The following is a 22,616-nucleotide window of genomic DNA, read 5'->3' on the forward strand; positions in this document are numbered from 1 at the left end:
TTCTCACCCCCCCCCCTCTCTCCCCCCCCTCCCCTCTCTCCTTCCCTTGGTGTCTCTCTCTTCTCTCTGTGGTGCTCTCTCTTCTCTCTCTGTTGGTGTCTCTCTCTCTTCACTCTCTCTGTGTAGGTGTTTCTCTCCCACACTCTCTGTTGGTGTCACTCCCTCTCGGTTGGTGTCTCTCCCTCTCTGGTGACTCTCGCCCTGGCTCTCCCTCTCTGTTGGTGTCTCCACTCCCTCCCTCTCATAGAAAATTGTAAACAATTTTACAACACCAAGTTATAGTCCAGCAATTTATTTTAAATTCACAAGCTTTCGGAGGCTTCTCCTTCGTCATTTACCTGACGAAGGAGGAAGCCTCGAAAGCTTGTGAATTTAAAATAAAATTGCTGGACTATAACTTGGTGTTGTAAAATTGTTTACAAATTGTCAACCCCAGTCCATCACCGGCATCTCCACATCATGACTACTCATAGAAAATAGGAGCAAGAGTAGGCCATTCGGCCCTTCGGGCCTGCTCCGCCATTCACAATGATCATGGCTGATCGTCTAACTCAGTACCCTGTTCCCGCTTTTTCCCATATCCCTTGATCCCTTTAGCATTAAGATCACCAATGCATCACTATTTCCAGGGCCACTTTCTTTCGTACTCTGGGATGTAGATTATCAGGCCTGGGGATTTGTCAGCCTTTAGCCCGTTAATTTCCCTCACACTTTTTTTTACTAATACTGATTTCCTTCAGTTCCTCCCTCTCACTAGACCCTCGGTTCCCTAACATTTCTGGCAGGTATTTATGTCCTCCTTTGTGAAGACAGAACCAAAGTATGTGTTTAATTGTTCTGCATTTCTTTGTTCCCCATTATAATTTCCCCCATTTCTGACTGTCAGGGACCTACATTTGTCTTCACTAATCTTTTTCTCTTGACATATTTATAGAAGCCTTTTACTGTCAGTTTTTATGTTCCCTGCTAGTTTACTCTCATTCTCTATTTTTCCCCTCTTAATCAATCTCTTTGTCCTCCTTTGCTGAATTCTGAACTGCTCCCAATCCTCAGGCTTGCCGCTTTTTCTGGCAATTTTTTATGTCTCCTCTTTGGATCTAATACTTCTAATTTCTTTTGCAAGCCACGGTTGAGCCACCTTTCCTGTTTTATTTTTTTGCGCCAGACAGGAATGAATAATTGTTTTAATTCCTGCACACGTTCTCCCCTCTGTGTTGGTGTCTCCCCCTGTGCAGGTGTTTCTCTCCCTCTCTGTAGGTGTTTCGGTGTCTCTCCCTCTGTTGGTGTCTCTCGCCCTCTCTGTAGGTGTCTCTCTCTCTCTCTCTCTAGGTGTCTCTCTCTCTCTCTAGGTGTCTCTCTCTCTCTCTAGGTGTCTCTCTCTCTGCAGGTGTCTCTCCCGCTGTAACTGTCTTGAACCGAACATAGGAACAGGAGTAGGCCATTCAGCCCCTCGTGCCTGCTCCGCCATTTGATAAGATCATGGCTGATCTGTGATCTAACTCCATATACCTGCCTTTGGCCCATATCCCTTAATACCTTTGGTTGCCAAAAAGCTATCTATCTCACATTTAAATTTAGCAATTGAGCTAGTATCAATTGCCGTTTGCGGAAGAGTTCCAAACTTCTACCACCCTTTGTGTGTAGAAGTGTTTTCTAATCTCACTCCTGAAAGGTCTGGCTCTAATTTTTAGACTGTGCCCCCTACTCCTAGAATCCCCAACCAGCAGAAATAGTTTCTCTCTATCCACCCTATCTGTTCCCCCTTAATATCTTATACACTTCGATCAGATCACCTCGTGACCTTCGAAACTCCAGAGAATACAACCCCAATTTGTGTAATCTCTCCTCGTAACTTAACCCTTGAAGTCCGGGTATCATTCTAGTAAACCTACGCTGCACTCCCTCCAAGGCCAATATGTCCTTCCGAAGGTGCGGTGCCCAGAACTGCTCACAGGACTCCAGGTGCGGTCTAACCAGGGTTTTGTACAGCTGCAGCACAACTTCTGCCCCCTTGTACTCCAGTCCTCTAGATACAAAGGCCAGCATTCCATTAGCCTTCTTGATTATTTTCTGCACCGTGTTGTTTAAAACTGAAGTTAGTTCCGTAAGATGAGAAATAACCACAGCTCTGTATCCTTTTCGCACAGGGACATATGGGACAGTGTTTAAGGCAAAGAACAGGGAAACCCATGAAATTGTAGCACTGAAGAGGGTTCGTCTGGACGATGATGATGAGGTAAATACTCACTCTCCGATCTTCACTAACGCATGAAGCGGGGCCTGGGTCAGTTTCATTTCTGACCCGTGTACCTCCGATGTTCCGGTGTTTGACTGTACTCTCCGATGTTCCGGTGTTTGACTGTACTCTGATGTTCCGGTGTTTGACAGTACTCTCCGATGTTCTGGTGTTTGACTGTACTCTGATGTTCTGGTGTTTGACTGTACTCTCTGATGTTCCGGTGTTTGACTGTACTCTCTGATGTTCCGGTGTTTGACAGTACTCTCTGATGTTCCGGTGTTTGACTGTACTCTCTGATGTTAGTGTTTGACTGTACTCCCTGATGTTCCGGTGTTTGACAGTACTCTCTGATGTTAGTGTTTAACAGCACTCTCTGATGTTAGTGTTTGACTGTACTCTCTGATGTTCCAGTGTTTGACTGTACTCTCTGATGGTCCGGTGTTTGACAGTACTCTCTGATGTTAGTGTTTGACAGTACTCTCTGATGTTCCGGTGTTTGACAGTACTCTCTGATGTTCCGGTGTTTGACTGTACTCTCTGATGTTCCGGTGTTTGACAGTACTCTCTGATGTTAGTGTTTGACTGCACTCTCTGATGTTCCGGTGTTTGGCAGAACTCTCTGATGTTCCGGTGTTGGACTGTACTCTCTGATGTTAGTGTTTGGCAGAACTCTCTGATGTTCCGGTGTTTGACTGTACTCTCTGATGTTACGGTTTTTGACAGTACTCTCTGATGTTAGTGTTTGAATGTACTCTCTGATGTTAGTGTTTGACTGTACTCTCTGATGTTAGTGTTTGACAGTACTCTCTGATGATCCGGTGTTTGACTGTACTCTCTGATGTTCCGGTGTTTGACAGTACTCTCTGATGTTAGTGTTTGACTGTACTCTCTGATGTTAGTGTTTGACAGTACTCTCTGATGTTCCGGTGTTTGACAGTACTCTCTGATGTTCCGGTGTTTGACTGTACTCTCTGATGTTCCGGTGTTTGACAGTACTCTCTGATGTTAGTGTTTGACAGCACTCTCTGATGTTAGTGTTTGACAGCACTCTCTGATGTTAGTGTTTGACTGTACTCTCTGATGTTCCGGTGTTTGGCAGAACTCTCTGATGTTCCGGTGTTGGACTGTACTCTCTGATGTTAGTGTTTGGCAGAACTCTCTGATGTTCCGGTGTTTGACTGTACTCTCTGATGTTACGGTTTTTGAGAGTACTCTCTGATGTTAGTGTTTGAATGTACTCTCTGATGTTAGTGTTTGACTGTACTCTCTGATGTTAGTGTTTGACAGTACTCTCTGATGATCCGGTGTTTGACTGTACTCTCTGATGTTCCGGTGTTTGACTGTACTCTCTGATGTTAGTGTTTGACAGTACTCTCTGATGTTCCGGTGTTTGACAGTACTCTCTGATGTTCCGGTGTTTGACTGTACTCTCTGATGTTCCGGTGTTTGACAGTACTCTCTGATGTTAGTGTTTGACAGCACTCTCTGATGTTAGTGTTTGACTGTACTCTCTGATGTTCCGGTGTTTGGCAGAACTCTCTGATGTTCCGGTGTTTGACTGTACTCTCTGATGTTAGTGTTTGGCAGAACTCTCTGATGTTCCGGTGTTTGACTGTACTCTCTGATGTTACGGTTTTTGACAGTACTCTCTGATGTTAGTGTTTGAATGTACTCTCTGATGTTAGTGTTTGACTGTACTCTCTGATGTTAGTGTTTGACAGTACTCTCTGATGATCCGGTGTTTGACTGTACTCTCTGATGTTCCGGTGTTTGACAGTACTCTCTGATGTTAGTGTTTGACTGTACTCTCTGATGTTAGTGTTTGACAGTACTCTCTGATGTTCCGGTGTTTGACAGTACTCTCTGATGTTCCGGTGTTTGACTGTACTCTCTGATGTTCCGGTGTTTGACAGTACTCTCTGATGTTAGTGTTTGACAGCACTCTCTGATGTTAGTGTTTGACAGCACTCTCTGATGTTAGTGTTTGACTGTACTCTCTGATGTTCCGGTGTTTGGCAGAACTCTCTGATGTTCCGGTGTTGGACTGTACTCTCTGATGTTAGTGTTTGGCAGAACTCTCTGATGTTCCGGTGTTTGACTGTACTCTCTGATGTTACGGTTTTTGAGAGTACTCTCTGATGTTAGTGTTTGAATGTACTCTCTGATGTTAGTGTTTGACTGTACTCTCTGATGTTAGTGTTTGACAGTACTCTCTGATGATCCGGTGTTTGACTGTACTCTCTGATGTTCCGGTGTTTGACAGTACTCTCTGATGTTAGTGTTTGACAGTACTCTCTGATGTTCCGGTGTTTGACAGTACTCTCTGATGTTCCGGTGTTTGACTGTACTCTCTGATGTTCCGGTGTTTGACAGTACTCTCTGATGTTAGTGTTTGACAGCACTCTCTGATGTTAGTGTTTGACTGTACTCTCTGATGTTCCGGTGTTTGGCAGAACTCTCTGATGTTCCGGTGTTTGACTGTACTCTCTGATGTTAGTGTTTGGCAGAACTCTCTGATGTTCCGGTGTTTGACTGTACTCTCTGATGTTACGGTTTTTGACAGTACTCTCTGATGTTAGTGTTTGAATGTACTCTCTGATGTTAGTGTTTGACTGTACTCTCTGATGTTAGTGTTTGACAGTACTCTCTGATGATCCGGTGTTTGACTGTACTCTCTGATGTTCCGGTGTTTGACAGTACTCTCTGATGTTAGTGTTTGACTGTACTCTCTGATGTTCCGGTGTTTGAAAGAACTCTCTGATGTTCCGGTGTTTGACTGTACTCTCTGATGTTAGTGTTTGACTGTACTCTCTGATGTTCCGGTGTTTGACAGTACTCTCTGATGTTAGTGTTTGGCAGAACTCTCTGATGTTCCGGTGTTTTACAGCACTCTCTGATGTTCCGGTGTTTGACTGTACTCTCTGATGTTAGTGTTTGACTGTACTCTCTGATGTTACGGTGTTTGACAGTACTCTCTGATGTTAGTGTTTGGCAGAACTCTCTGATGTTCCGGTGTTTGACTGTACTCTCTGATGTTAGTGTTTGGCAGTACTCTCTGATGTTCCGGTGTTTGACTGTACTCTCTGATGTTCCGGTGTTTGACAGTACTCTCTGATGTTCCGGTGTTTGACTGTATTCTCTGATGTTCCGGTGTTTGACAGTACTCTCTGATGTTCCGGTGTTTGACAGTACTCTCTGATGTTCCGGTGTTTCTCCGTACTCTCTGATGTTAGTGTTTGAATGTACTCTCTGATGTTAGTGTTTGACTGTACTCTCTGATGTTCCGGTGTTTGACTGTACTCTCTGATGTTAGTGTTTGACTGTACTCTTTGATGTTCCGGTGTTTGACTGTACTCTCTGATGTTAGTGTTTGACAGTACTCTCTGATGTTCCGGTGTTTGACTGTACTCTCTGATGTTAGTGTTTGACAGCACTCTCTGATGTTAGTGTTTGACTGTACTCTCTGATGTTCCGGTGTTTGACAGTACTCTCCGATGTTCCGGTGTTTGACAGCACTCTCTGATGTTAGTGTTTGACAGCACTCTCTGATGTTAGTGTTTGACAGCACTCTCTGATGTCAGTGTTTGACTGTACTCTCTGATGTTCCGGTGTTTGACTGTACTCTCTGATGTTCCGGTGTTTGACTGTACTCTCTGATGTTCCGGTGTTTGACTGTACTCTCTGATGTTCTGGTGTTTGACAGTACTCTCTGATGTCAGTGTTTGACTGTACTCTCTGATGTTAGTGTTTGACTGTACTCTCTGATGTTAGTGTTTGACAGTACTCTCTGATGTTAGTGTTTGACAGTACTCTCTGATGTTCGTGTTTGACAGCACTCTCCGATGTTCCGGTGTTTGACAGTACTCTCTGATGTTAGTGTTTGACTGTACTCTCTGATGTTAGTGTTTGACAGCAGTGTCTGATGTTCCGGTGTTTGACAGTACTCTCTGATGTTCCAGTGTTTGACAGTACTCTCTGATGTTCTGGTGTTTGACAGTACTCTCTGATGTTCCGGTGTTTGACTGTACTCTCTGATGTTAGTGTTTGACAGCACTCTCTGATGTTAGTGTTTGACTGTACTCTCTGATGTTCCGGTGTTTGACAGTACTCTCTGATGTTCCGGTGTTTGACTGTACTCTCTGATGTTAGAGTTTGACAGTGCTCTCTGATGTTCCGGTGTTTGACTGTACTCTCTGATGTTAGTGTTTGACAGTACTCTCTGATGTTCCGGTGTTTCACTGTACTCTCTGATGTTAGTGTTTGACTGTCCTCTCTGATGTTCCGGTGTTTGACAGTACTCTCTGATGTTCCGGTGTTTGACAGTACTCTCTGATGTTCCGGTGTTTGACAGTACTCTCTGATGTTCCGCTGTTTGACAGTACTCTCTGATGTTCCGGTGTTTGACAGTACTCTCTGATGTCAGTGTTTGACTGTACTCTCTGATGTTAGTGTTTGACTGTACTCTCTGATGTTAGTGTTTGACAGCACTCTCTGATGTTCCGGTGTTTGACAGTACTCCCTGATGTTCCGGTGTTTGACAGTACTCTCTGATGTTCCGATGTTTGACAGTACTCTCTGATGTTCCGGTGTTTGACAGTACTCTCTGATGTTCCGGTGTTTGACAGTACTCTCTGATGTTCCGATGTTTGACAGTACTCTCTGATGTTCCGGTGTTTGACAGTCCTCTCTGATGTTCCGGTGTTTGACAGTACTCTCTGATGTTCCGATGTTTGACAGTACTCTCTGATGTTCCGGTGTTTGACAGTACTCTCTGATGTTCCGGTGTTTGACAGTACTCTCTGATGTTCCGATGTTTGACTGTACTCTCTGATGTTCTGGTGTTTGACAGTACTCTCTGATGTTAGTGTTTGACAGTACTCTCTGATGTTAGTGTTTGACAGTACTCTCTGATGTTCCGATGTTTGACTGTACTCTCTGATGTTAGTGTTTGACAGTACTCTCTGATGTTAGTGTTTGACAGCACTCTCTGATGTTAGTGTTTGACTGTACTCTCTGATGTTCCGGTGTTTGACAGTACTCTCTGATGTTAGTGTTTGACAGTACTCTCTGATGTTCCGGTGTTTGACAGCACTCTCTGATGTTAGTGTTTGACTGTACTCTCTGATGTTCAGGTGTTTGACTGTACTCTCTGATGTTCCGGTGTTTGACTGTACTCTCTGATGTTAGTGTTTGACAGCACTCTCTGATGTTAGTGTTTGACTGTGCTCTCTGATGTTCCGGTGTTTGACAGTACTCTCTGATGTTCCGGTGTTTGACAGTACTCTCTGATGTTAGTGTTTGACAGCACTCTCTGATGTTAGTGTTTGACTGTACTCTCTGATGTTCCGGTGTTTGACAGCACTCTCTGATGTTAGTGTTTGACTCTACTCTCTGATGTTCCGGTGTTTGACTGTACTCTCTGATATTCCGGTGTTTGACTGTACTCTCTGATGTTCTGGTGTTTGACAGTACTCTCTGATGTTAGTGTTTGACTGTACTCTCTGATGTTAGTGTTTGACAGTACTCTCGGATGTTAGTGTTTGACAGTACTCTCTGATGTTAGTGTTTGACTGCACTCTCTGATGTTCCGGTGTTTGACAGTACTCTCTGATGTTCCGGTGTTTGACAGTACTCTCTGATGTTCCGGTGTTTGACAGTACTCTCTGATGTTCCGATGTTTGACTGTACTCTCTGATGTTCCGGTGTTTGACTGTACTCTCTGATGTTAGTGTTTGACTGTACTCTCTGATGTTCCGTTGTTTGACTGTACTCTCTGATGTTAGTGTTTGACAGTACTCTCTGATGTTCTGGTGTTTGACAGTACTCTCTGATGTTCCGGTGTTTGACAGTACTCTCTGATGTTCCGGTGTTTGACAGTACTCTCTGATGTTCCGGTGTTTGACAGTACTCTCTGATGTTCCGGTGTTTGACAGTACTCTCTGATATTCCGGTGTTTGACTATACTCTCTGATGTTCCGGTGTTTGACTGTACTCTCTGATGTTCTGGTGTTTGACAGTACTCTCTGATGTTAGTGTTTGACTGTACTCTCTGATGTTAGTGTTTGACAGTACTCTCTGATGTTAGTGTTTGACAGTACTCTCTGATGTTAATGTTTGACTGTACTCTCTGATGTTAATGTTTGACAGCACCCTCTGATGTTAGTGTTTGACTGTACTCTCTGATGTTCCGGTGTTTGACTGTACTCTCTGTTAGTGTTTGACAGTACTCTCAGATGTTAGTGTTTGACTGTGCTCTCTGATGTTCAGGTGTTTGAATGTACTCTCTGATGTTCCGGTGTTTGACTACTCTCTGATGTGAGTGTTTGACAGCACTCTCTGATGTTAGTGTTTGACTGTACTCTGTGATGTTCTGGTGTTTGACAGTACTCTCTGATGTTCCGGTGTTTGACAGTACTCTCTGATGTTCTGGTGTTTGACAGTACTCTCTGATGTTCGTGTTTGACTGTACTCTCTGATGTTAGTGTTTGACAGTACTGTCTGATGTTCCGGTGTTCGACAGTACTCTCTGATGTTCTGGTGTTTGACAGTACTCTGTGATGTTAGTGTTTGACTGTACTCTCTGATGTTAGTGTTTGACAGCACTCTCTGATGTTAGTGTTTGCCTGCACTCTCCGATGTTGCGGTGTTTGACAGCACTCTCTGATGTTAGTGTTTGACAGTGCTCTCAGATGTTAGTGTTTGACAGTACTCTCCGATGTTAGTGTTTGCCTGTACTCTCTGATGTTCCGGTGTTTGACTGTACTCTCTGATGTTCCGGTGTTTGACTGTACTCTCTGATGTTCAGGTGTTTGACTGTACTCTCTGATGTTCCGGTGTTTGACTGTACTCTCTGATGTTCCGGTGTTTGACTCTACTCTCTGATGTTACTGTTTGACAGTACTCTCTGATGTTCCGGTGTTTGACAGTACTCTCTGATGTTCTGGTGTTTGACAGTACTCTCTGATGTTCGTGTTTGACTGTCCTCTCTGATGTTAGTGTTTGACAGCACTCTCTGATGTTAGTGTTTGACAGTACTCTCCGATGTTAGTGTTTGTCTGTACTCTCTGATGTTCCGGTGTTTGACTGTACTCTCTGATGTTCCGGTGTTTGACTGTACTCTCTGATGTTCCGGTGTTTGACTGTACTCTCTGATGTTCCGGTGTTTGACTGTACTCTTTGATGTTAGTGTTTGACTGTACTCTCTGATGTTCCGGTGTTTGACTGTACTCTCTGATGTTAGTGTTTGACTGTACTCTCTGATGTTCCGGTGTTTGACTGTACTCTCTGATGTTAGTGTTTGACAGTACTCTCTGATGTTAGTGTTTGACAGCACTCTCTGATGTTAGTGTTTGACAGCACTCTCTGATGTTAGTGTTTGACTGTACTCTCTGATGTTCCGGTGTTTGACAGTACTCTCCGATGTTCCGGTGTTTGACAGCACTCTCTGATGTTAGTGTTTGACTGTACTCTCTGATGTTCCGGTGTTTGACAGCACTCTCTGATGTTAGTGTTTGACTGTACTCTCTGATGTTCCGGTGTTTGACTGTACTCTCTGATGTTCCGGTGTTTGACAGCACTCTCTGATGTTAGTGCTGACAGTACTCTCTGATGTTAGTGTTTGACAGTACTCTCTGATGTTCCGGTGTTTGACAGTACTCTCTGATGTTAGTGTTTGACTGTACTCTCTGATGTTCCGGTGTTTGACTGTACTCTCTGATGTTCTGGTGTTTGACTGTACTCTCTGATGTTAGTGTTTGACAGTACTCTCTGATGTTCCGGTGTTTGACTGTACTCTCTGATGTTAGTGTTTGACAGTACTCTCTGATGTTGCGGTGTTTGACTGTACTCTCTGATGTTAGTGTTTGACAGTACTCTCTGATGTTCCGGTGTTTGACAGTACTCTCTGATGTTCCGGTGTTTGACAGTACTCTGTGATGTTCCGGTGTTTGACAGTACTCTCTGATGTTCCGGTGTTTGACAGTACTTTCTGATGTTCCGGTGTTTGACTGTACTCTCTGATGTTCTGGTGTTTGACTGTACTCTCTGATGTTAGTGTTTGACAGTACTCTCTGATGTTAGTGTTTGACAGTACTCTCTGATGTTCGTGTTTGACAGCACTCTCTGATGTTCGTGTTTGACAGCACTCTCTGATGTTCGTGTTTGACAGCACTCTCTGATGTTAGTGTTTGACAGCACTCTCTGATGTTAGTGTTTGACTGTACTCTCCGATGTTCCGGTGTTTGGCAGTACTCTCCGATGTTCCGGTGTTTGGCAGTACTCTCTGATGTTCAGGTGTTTGACTGTACTCTCTGATGTTCCGGTGTTTGACTGCTCTCTGATGTTAGTGTTTGACTGTACTCTCTGATGTTAGTGTTTGACTGTACTGTCTGATGTTCCGGTGTTTGACAGTACTCTCTGATGTTCCGGTGTTTGACAGTACTCTCTGATGTTCCGGTGTTTGACAGCACTCTCTGATGTTAGTGTTTGACAGCACTCTCCGATGTTAGTGTTTGCCTGTACTCTCCGATGTTCCGGTGTTTGACAGTACTCTCTGATGTTCCGGAGTTTGACTGTACTCTCTGATGTTAGTGTTTGACTGTACTCTCTGATGTTCCGGTGTTTGACTCTACTCTCTGATGTTCCGGTGTTTGACTGTACTCTCTGATGTTCAGGTGTTTGACTGTACTCTCTGATGTTCCGGTGTTTGACTGTACTCTCTGATGTTCCGGTGTTTGACAGTACTCTCTGATGTTCCGGTGTTTGACAGTACTCTCTGATGTTCCGGTGTTTGACAGTACTCTCTGATGTTCCGGTGTTTGACTGTACTCTCTGATGTTCCGGTGTTTGACTGTACTCTCTGATGTTACTGTTTGACAGTACTCTCTGATGTTCCGGTGTTTGACAGTACTCTCTGATGTTCCGGTGTTTGACAGTACTCTCTTATGTTCCGGTGTTTGACAGTACTCTCTGATGTTCCGGTGTTTGACAGTACTCTCTGATGTTCCGGTGTTTGACAGTACTCTCTGATGTTCTGGTGTTTGACAGTACTCTCTGATGTTAGTGTTTGACTGTACTCTCTGATGTTCCGGTGTTTGACAGTACTCTCTGATGTTCTGGTGTTTGACTGTACTCTCTGATGTTAGTGTTTGACAGCACTCTCTGATGTTAGTGTTTGCCTGCACTCTCCGATGTTAGAGTTTGCCTGTACTCTCCGATGTTCCGGTGTTTGACAGCACTCTCCGATGTTCCGGTGTTTGACAGTACTCTCTGATGTTCCGGTGTTCGACAGTACTCTCTGATGTTCCGGAGTTTGACTGTACTCTCTGATGTTCCGGTGTTTGACTGCACTCTCTGATGTTCCGGTGTTTGACTGTACTCTCTGATGTTCAGGTGTTTGACTGTACTCTCTGATGTTCCGGTGTTTGACTGTACTCTCTGATGTTAGTGTTTGACAGCACTCTCTGATGTTAGTGTTTGACTGTGCTCTCTGATGTTCCGGTGTTTGACTGTACTCTCTGATGTTACTGTTTGACAGTGCTCTCTGATGTTCCGGTGTTTGACAGTACTCTCTGATGTTAGTGTTTGACTGTACTCTCTGATGTTCCGGTGTTTGACAGTCCTCTCTGATGTTAGTGTTTGACAGCACTCTCTGATGTTCTGGTGTTTGACAGCACTCTCTGATGTTAGTGTTTGACAGTACTCTCTGATGTTCCGGTGTTTGACAGTACTCTCTGATGTTCTGGTGTTGGACAGTACTCTCTGATGTTCGTGTTTGACAGTGCTCTCCGATGTTCGTGTTTGTCTGTACTCTCTGATTTTCCGGTGTTTGACTGTACTCTCTGATGTTCCGGTGTTCGACAGTACTCTCTGATGTTCCGGAGTTTGACTGTACTCTCTGATGTTAGTGTTTGACTGTACTCTCTGATGTTCCGGTGTTTGACTGTACTCTCTGATGTTCCGGTGTTTGACTGTACTCTCTGATGTTCAGGTGTTTGACTGTATTCTCTGATGTTAGTGTTTGACAGCACTCTCTGATGTTAGTGTTTGACTGTACTCTCTGATGTTCCGGTGTTTGACAGTACTCTCTGATGTTCCGGTGTTTGACAGTACTCTCTGATGTTCCGGTGTTTGACTGTACTCTCTGATGTTCCGGTGTTTGACTGTACTCTCTGATGTTCCGGTGTTTGACTGTACTCTCTGATGTTACTGTTTGACAGTACTCTCTGATATTCCGGTGTTTGACAGTACTCTCTGAAGTTAGTGTTTGACTGTACTCTCTGATGTTCCGGTGTTTGACAGTACTCTCTGATGTTAGTGTTTGACAGTTCTCTCTGATGTTCCGGTGTTTGACAGCACTCTCTGATGTTAGTGTTTGACAGTACTCTCTGATGTTCCGGTGTTTGACAGTACTCTCTGATGTTCTGGTGTTGGACAGTACTCTCTGATGTTAGTGTTTGACTGTACTCTCTGATGTTAGTGTTTGACAGCACTCTCTGATGTTAGTGTTTGACAGTACTCTCTGATGTTAGTGTTTGACAGTACTCTCCGATGTTCGTGTTTGTCTGTACTCTCTGATTTTCCGGTGTTTGACTGTACTCTCTGATGTTCCGGTGTTTGACTGTACTCTCTGATGTTCAGGTGTTTGACTGTACTCTCTGATGTTCCGGTGTTTGACTGTATTCTCTGATGTTAGTGTTTGACAGCACTCTCTGATGTTAGTGTTTGACTGTACTCTCTGATGTTCCGGTGTTTGACAGTACTCTCTGATGTTCCGGTGTTTGACAGTACTCTCTGATGTTCCGGTGTTTGACTGTACTCTCTGATGTTCCGGTGTTTGACTGTACTCTCTGATGTTCCGGTGTTTGACTGTACTCTCTGATGTTACTGTTTGACAGTACTCTCTGATGTTCCGGTGTTTGACAGTACTCTCTGAAGTTCGTGTTTGACTGTACTCTCTGATGTTCCGGTGTTTGATAGTACTCTCTGATGTTAGTGTTTGACAGTTCTCTCTGATGTTCCGGTGTTTGACAGCACTCTCTGATGTTAGTGTTTGACAGTACTCTCTGATGTTCCGGTGTTTGACAGTACTCTCTGATGTTCTGGTGTTGGACAGTACTCTCTGATGTTAGTGTTTGACTGTACTCTCCGATGTTCGTGTTTGTCTGTACTCTCTGATTTTCCGGTGTTTGACTGTACTCTCTGATGTTCCGGTGTTTGACAGTACTCTCTGATGTTCCGGAGTTTGACTGTACTCTCTGATGTTAGTGTTTGACTGTACTCTCTGATTTTCCGGTGTTTGACTGTACTCTCTGATGTTCCGGAGTTTGACTGTACTCTCTGATGTGAGTGTTTGACAGTACTCTCTGATGTTAGTGTTTGGCAGTACTCTCTGATGTTCCGGTGTTTGACAGTACTCTCTGATGTTCCGGTGTTTGACAGTACTCTCTGATGTTCCGGAGTTTGACTGTACTCTCAGATGTTAGTGTTTGACTGTACTCTCTGATTTTCCGGTGTTTGACTGTACTCTCTGATGTTCCGGAGTTTGACTGTACTCTCTGATGTTAGTGTTTGACTGTACTCTCTGATGTTAGTGTTTGCCTGTACGCTCAGATGTTCCGGTGTTTGACGGCACTCTCTGATGTTAGTGTTTGACTGTACTCTCTGATGTTCCGGTGTTTGACTGTACTCTCTGATGTTCCGGTGTTTGACTGTACTCTCTGATGTTCAGGTGTTTGACTGTACTCTCTGATGTTCCGGTGTTTGACTGTATTCTCTGATGTTAGTGTTTGACAGCACTCTCTGATGTTAGTGTTTGACTGTACTCTCTGATGTTCCGGTGTTTGACAGTACTCTCTGATAGAATCATAGAATCATAGAAGTTACAACATGGAAACAGGCCCTTCGGCCCAACATGTCCATGTCGCCCAGTTTATACCACTAAGCTAGTCCCAATTGCCTGCACTTGGCCCATATCCCTCGATACCCATCTTCCCCATGTAACTTTCCAAATGCTTTTTAAAAGACAAAATTGTACCCGCCTCTACTACTGCCTCTGGCAGCTCGTTCCAGACACTCACCACCCTTTGATTGAAAAAATTGCCCCTCTGGATCCTTTTGTATCTCTCCCCTCTCACCTTAAATCTGTGCCCCCTCGTTATAGACTCCCCTACCTTTGGGAAAAGATTTTGACTATCGACCTTATCTATGCCCCTCATTATTTTATAGACTTCTATAAGATCACCCCACTATCGACCTTATCTATGCCCCTCATTATTTTATAGACTTCTATAAGATCACCCCTTAACCTCCTACTCTCCAGGGAATAAAGTCCCAGTCTGTCTAACCTCTCCCTGTAAGTCAAACCATCAAGTCCCGGTAGCATCCTAGTAAATCTTTTCTGCACTCTTTCTAGTTTAATAATATCCTTTCTATAATAGGGTGACCAGAACTGTACACAGTACTCCAAGTGTGGCCTCACCAATGCCCTGTACAACTTCAACAAGACATCCCAACTCCTGCATTCAATGTTCTGACCAATGAAACCAAGCATGCTGAATGCCTTCTTCACCACCCTATCCACCTGTGACTCCACTTTCAAGGAGCTATGAATCTGTACTCCTAGATCTCTTTGTTCTATAACTCTCCCCAACGCCCTACCATTAACGGAGTAGGTCCTGGCCCGATTCGATCTACCAAAATGCATCACCTCACATTTATCTAAATTAAACTCCATCTGCCATTCATCGGCCCACTGGCCCAATTTATCAAGATCCCGTTGCAATCCTAGATAACCTTCTTCACTGTCCACAATGCCACCAATCTTGGTGTCATCTGCAAACTTACTAACCATGCCTCCTAAATTCTCATCCAAATCATTAATATAAATAACAAATAACAGCGGACCCAGCACCGATCCCTGAGGCACACCGCTGGACACAGGCATCCAGTTTGAAAAACAACCCTCGACAACCACCCTCTGTCTTCTGTCGTCAAGCCAATTTTGTATCCAATTGGCCACCTCACCTTGGATCCCATGAGATTTAACCTTATGTAACAACCTACCATGCGGTACCTTGTCAAATGCTTTGCTGAAGTCCATGTAGACCACGTCTACTGCACAGCCCTCATCTATCTTCTTGGTTACCCCTTCAAAAAACTCAATCAAATTCGTGAGACATGATTTTCCTCTCACAAAACCATGCTGACTGTTCCTAATTAGTCCCTGCCTCTCCAAATGCCTGTAGATTCTGTCCCTCAGAATACCCTCTAACAACTTACCCACTACAGATGTCAGGCTCACTGGTCTGTAGTTCCCAGGCTTTTCCCTGCCGCCCTTCTTAAACAAAGGCACAACATTTGCTACCCTCCAATCTTCAGGCACCTCACCTGTAGCGGTGGATGATTCAAATATCTCTGCTAGGGGACCCGCAATTTCCTCCCTAACCTCCCATAACGTCCTGGGATACATTTCATCAGGTCCCGGAGATTTATCTACCTTGATGCGCGTTAAGACTTCCAGCACCTCCCTCTCTGTAATATGTACACTCCTCAAGACATCACTATTTATTTCCCCAAGTTCCCTAACATCCATGCCTTTCTCAACCGTAAATACCGATGTGAAATATTCATTCAGGATCTCACCCATCTCTTGTGGTTCCGCACATAGATGACCTTGTTGATCCTTAAGAGGCCCTACTCTCTCCCCAGTTACCCTTTTGCCCTTTATGTATTTGTAGAAGCTCTTTGGATTCACCTTTGCCTGATCTGCCAAAGCAATCTCATATCCCCTTTTTGCCCTCCTGATTTCTCTCTTAACTCTACTCCGGCAATCTCTATACTCTTCAAGGGATCCACTTGATCCCAGCTGCCTATGCATGTCATATGCCTCCTTCTTATTTTTGACTAGTGCCTCAATCTCCCGAGTCATCCAAGGTTCCCTACTTCTACCAGCCTTGCCCTTCACTTTATAAGGAATGTGCTTACACTGAACCCTGGTTAACACACTTTTGAAAGCCTCCCACTTCCCAGACGTCCCTTTGCCTGCCAACAGACTCTCCCAATCAACTTCTGAAAGTTCCTGTCTAATACCATCAAAATTGGCCTTTCCCCAATTTAGAATTTTAACTTTTGGGCCAGACCTATCCTTCTCCATAGCTATCTTAAAACTAATGGAATTATGATCACTGGTCCCAAAGTGATCCCTCACTAACACTTCTGTCACCTGCCCTTCCTTATTTCCCAAGAGGAGGTCAAGTTTTGCCCCCTCTCTAGTCGGGCCATCCACATACTGAATGAGAAATTCCTCCTGAATACACTCAACAAATTTCTCTCCATCCAAGCCCCTAATGCTATGGCTGTCCCAGTCAATGTTGGGAAAGTTAAAGTCCCCTACTATTACCACCCTATTTTTCTTGCAGCTGTCTGTAATCTCCTTACATATTTGCTCCTCAATTTCCCGTTGACTATTTGGGGGTCTGTAGTACAATCCTATCAAAGTGATCTCTCCCTTCTTATTTTTCAGTTCTACCCATATGGACTCAGTGGGCGAACCCTCGGATATATCCCCTCTCACTACTGCCGTGATGTTCTCCCTAATCAAGAACGCAACTCCCCCTCCTCTCTTACCTCCTGCTCTATCTTTCCTATAGCATCTGTACCCTGGAACATTGAGCTGCCAGTCCTGCCCCTCCCTTAGCCATGTTTCAGTAATAGCTATAACATCCCAGTCCCATGTACCCATCCATGCCCTGAGTTCATCTGCCTTGCCCATCAGACTTCTTGCATTGAAATAAATGCAGTTTAATCTAGTCTTCCCTTGGTCTTTGCCCTGCTTTCTCAGACCATCTGTCCGGTCATGTTCTGTACACTCTCCCTTACTGCCTTTTGTTTCTGTCACCACTTTATTTCCCACTGACTTCCTGCATCGGTTCCCATCCCCCTGCCACATTAGTTTAAACCCTCCCCAACAGCACTAGCAAACACTCCCCCTAGGACATTGGTTCCAGTCCTGCCCAGATGCAGACCGTCCAATTTGTACTGGTCCCACCTCCCCCAGAACCGGTTCCAATGGCCCAGGAATTTGAATCCCTCCCTCTTGCACCATCTCTCAAGCCACGTATTCATCTTAGCTATCCTGTCATTCCTACTCTGACTAGCCCGTGGCACTGGTAGCAATCCTGAGATTACTACCTTTGAGGTCCTACTCTTTAGTTTAACTCCTAACTCCCTAAATTCAGCTTGTAGGACCTCATCCTGTTTTTTACCTATATCGTTGGTGCCTATATGCACCACGACAACTGGCTGTTCACCCTCCCCCTCCAGAATGTCCTGCAGCCGCTCCGAGACATCCTTGACCCTTGCACCAGGGAGGCAACATACCATCCTGGAGTCTCGGTTGCGTCCGCAGAAACGCCTGTCTATTCCCCTTACAATCGAGTCCCCTATCACTATAGCTCTGCCACTCTTTTTCCTGCCCTCCTGTGCAGCAGAGCCAGCCACGGTGCCATGAACCTGGCCACTGCCACCTTCCCCTGGTGAGCCATCTCCGCCAACAGTATCCAAAACGGTATACCTGTTTTGGAGGGAGATGACCGCAGGGGACCCCTGCACTGCCTTCCTACTCTTCCTCTGTCTGTTGGTCACCCATTCACTATCTCCCTCAGTAATTTTTATCTGCGGTGTGACCAACTCACTGAACGTGCTATCCACGACTTTCTCAGCATCGCGGATGCTCCAAAGTGAGTCCATCCGCAGCTCCAGAGCCGTCAAGCGGTCAAACAATAGCTGCAGCTGGACACACTTCCCGCAGGTGAAGGAATCAGGGATACAGGAAGGAGCCCTGAATTCCCACATCCCACAAGAGGAACATGACACGGCGCTGGGATCTCCTGCCATGACTTAACCCTTAAATTAGCTTAAGAACAACTACAATGTCAAGAGAGAAAAAAAGGAAAGAAAAACTACTTACCACTCCCTTTAAGGAGTTTACTCCTTTAAATTGTTCTCAATTTAGAGAATGTTAACTACACTAGGGACCTTGATTCACTAAAAAATAAACGCTACTTCCAAAAAGACCTGCAGACCTTCCCTTTCCTTTTACTTCAGTTACTGCAGATAAGGAGAAATACTCACCTGAACCTACTCACCAATCAGGTGCCTCCCCTGTGTCGCGTCCCGATCTGATTCCTGACGTCACTTCGAACTCGGTCGCAGCTCCGCTCGGCTCCTCTCAGCGCTCTGAAATCCCGCCTTTTATCGGACGCTCCCTCCGCTCCGCTCGGCTCCTCTCAGCTGTTCTCAGCGCTCTGAAATCCCGCCTTTTATCGGACGCTCCCTCCGCTCCGCTCGGCTCCTCTCAGCTGTTCTCAGCGCTCTGAAATCCCGCCTTTTATCGGACGCTCCCTCCGCTCGGCTCGGCTCCTCTCAGCGCTCTGAAATCCCGCCTTTTATCGGACGCTCCCTCCGCTCGGCTCGGCTCCTCTCAGCGCTCTGAAATCCCGCCTTTTATCGGACGCTCCCTCCGCTCGGCTCGGCTCCTCTCAGCTGTTCTCAGCACTCTGAAATCCCGCCTTTTATCGGACGCTCCCTCCGCTCGGCTCCTCTCAGCTGTTCTCAGCACTCTGAAATCCCGCCTTTTATCGGACGCTCCCTCCGCTCGGCTCGGCTCCTCTCAGCGCTCTGAAATCCCGCCTTTTATCGGACGCTCCCTCCGCTCGGCTCGGCTCCTCTCAGCTGTTCTCAGCGCTCTGAAATCCCGCCTTTTATCGGACGCTCCCTCCGCTCGGCTCGGCTCCTCTCAGCGCTCTGAAATCCCGCCTTTTATCGGACGCTCCCTCCGCTCGGCTCGGCTCCTCTCAGCTGTTCTCAGCGCTCTGAAATCCCGCCTTTTATCGGACGCTCCCTCCGCTCGGCTCGGCTCCTCTCAGCGCTCTGAAATCCCGCCTTTTATCGGACGCTCCCTCCGCTCGGCTCGGCTCCTCTCAGCTGTTCTCAGCGCTCTGAAATCCCGCCTTTTATCGGACGCTCCCTCCGCTCGGCTCGGCTCCTCTCAGCTGTTCTCAGCGCTCTGAAATCCCGCCTTTTATCGGACGCTCCCTCCGCTCGGCTCGGCTCCTCTCAGCTGTTCTCAGCGCTCTGAAATCCCGCCTTTTATCGGACGCTCCCTCCGCTCGGCTCGGCTCCTCTCAGCTGTTCTCAGCGCTCTGAAATCCCGCCTTTTATCGGACGCTCCCTCCGCTCGGCTCGGCTCCTCTCAGCTGTTCCGGTGTTTGACAGTACTCTCTGATGTTCCGGTGTTTGACTGTACTCTCTGATGTTCCGGTGTTTGACTGCACTCTCTGATGTTACTGTTTGACAGTACTCTCTGATGTTCTGGTGTTGGACAGTACTCTCTGATGTTAGTGTTTGACTGTACTCTCTGATTTTAGTGTTTGACAGCACTCTCTGATGTTAGTGTTTGACAGTACTCTCTGATGTTAGTGTTTGACAGTGCTCTCTGATGTTCCGGTGTTTGACAGTACTCTCTGATGTTCCGGTGTTTGACAGTACTCTCTGATGTTCCGGTGTTTGACTGTACTCTCTGATGTTCCGGTGTTTGACTGTACTCTCTGATGTTCCGGTGTTTGACTGTACTCTCTGATGTTACTGTTTGACAGTACTCTCTGATGTTCCGGTGTTTGACAGTACTCTCTGATGTTCCGGTGTTTGACAGCACTCTCTGATATTCCGGTGTTTGACTGTACTCTCTGATGTTCCGGTGTTTGACTGTACTCTCTGATGTTCTGGTGTTTGACAGTACTCTCTGATGTTAGTGTTTGACTGTACTCTCTGATGTTAGTGTTTGACAGCACTCTCTGATGTTAGTGTTTGACAGCACTCTCCGATGTTCCGGTATTTGACAACACTCTCTGATGTTAGAGTTTGACTGTACTCTCTGATGTTCCGGTGTTTGACTGTACTCTCTGTTAGTGTTTGACAGTACTCTCAGATGTTAGTGTTTGACAGTACTCTCCGATGTAAGTGTTTGCCTGCACTCTCCGATGTTCCGGTGTTTGGCAGTACTCTCTGATGTTCCGGTGTTTGACTGTACTCTCTGATGTTCCGGTGTTTGACTACTCTCTGATGTTAGTGTTTGACAGCACTCTCTGATGTTAGTGTTTGACTGTACTCTCTGATGTTCAGATGTTTGAATGTACTCTCTGATGTTCCGGTGTTTGACTACTCTCTGATGTTAGTGTTTGACAGCACTCTCTGATGTTGGTGTTTGACTGTACTCTCTGATGTTCCGGTGTTTGACAGTACTCTCTGATGTTCCGGTGTTTGACTGTACTCTCTGATGTTCCGGTGTTTGACTGTACTCTCTGATGTTCCGGTGTTTGACTGTACTCTCTGATGTTAGTGTTTGACAGCACTCTCTGATGTTAGTGTTTGACAGCACTCTCTGATGTTAGTGTTTGACAGTACTCTCGGATGTTCCGGTGTTTGACAGTACTCTCTGATGTTCTGGTGTTTGACAGTACTCTCTGATGTTCGTGTTTGACTGTACTCTCTGATGTTAGTGTTTGACAGCACTCTCTGATGTTAGTGTTTGCCTGCACTCTCCGATGTTCCGGTGTTTGACAGCACTCTCTGATGTTAGTGTTTGACAGTGCTCTCAGATGTTAGTGTTTGACAGTACTCTCCGATGTTAGTGTTTGCCTGTACTCTCTGATGTTCCGGTGTTTGACTGTACTCTCTGATGTTCCGGTGTTTGACTGTACTCTCTGATGTTCAGGTGTTTGACTGTACTCTCTGATGTTCCGGTGTTTGACTGTACTCTCTGATGTTCTGGTGTTTGACTCTACTCTCTGATGTTACTGTTTGACAGTACTCTCTGATGTTCCGGTGTTTGACAGTACTCTCTGATGTTAGTGCTGACAGTACTCTCTGATGTTAGTGTTTGACAGTACTCTCTGATGTTCCGGTGTTTGACAGTACTCTCTGATGTTAGTGTTTGACTGTACTCTCTGATGTTCCGGTGTTTGACTGTACTCTCTGATGTTCTGGTGTTTGACTGTACTCTCTGATGTTCCGGTGTTTGACAGTACTCTGTGATGTTCCGGTGTTTGACAGTACTCTCTGATGTTCCGGTGTTTGACAGTACTCTCTGATGTTAGTGTTTGACTGTACTCTCCGATGTTCCGGTGTTTGGCAGTACTCTCCGATGTTCCGGTGTTTGGCAGTACTCTCTGATGTTCCGGTGTTTGACTGTACTCTCTGATGTTAGTGTTTGACAGCACTCTCTGATGTTAGTGTTTGACAGTACTCTCTGATGTTAGTGTTTGACAGTACTCTCTGATGTTAGTGTTTGACAGCACTCTCTGATGTTAGTGTTTGACAGCACTCTCTGATGTTAGTGTTTAACTGTACTCTCCGATGTTCCGGTGTTTGGCAGTACTCTCCGATGTTCCGGTGTTTGGCAGTACTCTCTGATGTTCCGGTGTTTGACTGTACTCTCTGATGTTCAGGTGTTTGACTGTACTCTCTGATGTTCCGGTGTTTGACTGCTCTCTGATGTTAGTGTTTGACAGCACTCTCTGATGTTAGTGTTTGCCTGCACTCTCCGATGTTAGTGTTTGACAGCACTCTCTGATGTTAGTGTTTGCCTGCACCCTCCGATGTTCCGGTGTTTGACAGCACTCTCTGATGTTAGTGTTTGACAGTACTCTCAGATGTTAGTGTTTGACAGTACTCTCAGATGTTAGTGTTTGACAGTACTCTCAGATGTTAGTGTTTGACAGTACTCTCCGATGTTAGTGTTTGCCTGTACTCTCGGATGTTCCGGTGTTTGACAGCACTCTCCGATGTTCCGGTGTTTGACAGTACTCTCTGATGTTCCGGTGTTCGACAGTACTCTCTGATGTTCCGGAGTTTGACTGTACTCTCTGATGTTAGTGTTTGACTGTACTCTCTGATGTTAGTGTTTGACTGTACTGTCTGATGTTCCGGTGTTTGACAGTACTCTCTGATGTTCCGGTGTTTGACAGTACTCTCTGATGTTCCGGTGTTTGACAGTACTCTCTGATGTTCCGGTGTTTGACTGTACTCTCTGATGTTAGTGTTTGACAGCACTCTCTGATGTTAGTGTTTGACAGCACTCTCTGATGTTAGTGTTTGACTGTACTCTCTGATGTTCCGGTGTTTGACTGTACTCTCTGTTAGTGTTTGACAGTACTCTCAGATGTTAGTGTTTGACAGTACTCTCCGATGTTAGTGTTTGCCTGTACTCTCCGATGTTCCGGTGTTTGACAGTACTCTCTGATGTTCCGGAGTTTGACTGTACTCTCTGATGTTAGTGTTTGACTGTACTCTCTGATGTTCCGGTGTTTGACTCTACTCT

General features: G+C 45.5%; 1 protein-coding gene across 1 annotated transcript in view; it reads left to right on the forward strand.

Annotated features, from left to right (window-relative positions):
* Positions 1 to 22,616, forward strand: part of cdk5 (cyclin dependent kinase 5) — a 119,614-nt gene that overhangs the window by 29,186 nt on the left and 67,812 nt on the right. The window contains exon 2 of the mRNA XM_067974740.1: positions 2,148 to 2,236. Within this exon, the coding sequence (XP_067830841.1) occupies positions 2,148 to 2,236 (89 nt within the window). The remainder of the gene's footprint in view (positions 1 to 2,147; positions 2,237 to 22,616) is intronic.

Source organism: Heptranchias perlo, chromosome 3 (assembly GCF_035084215.1).
Source record: "Heptranchias perlo isolate sHepPer1 chromosome 3, sHepPer1.hap1, whole genome shotgun sequence".
In the NCBI taxonomy this organism is placed as follows: Eukaryota; Metazoa; Chordata; class Chondrichthyes; order Hexanchiformes; family Hexanchidae; genus Heptranchias; species Heptranchias perlo.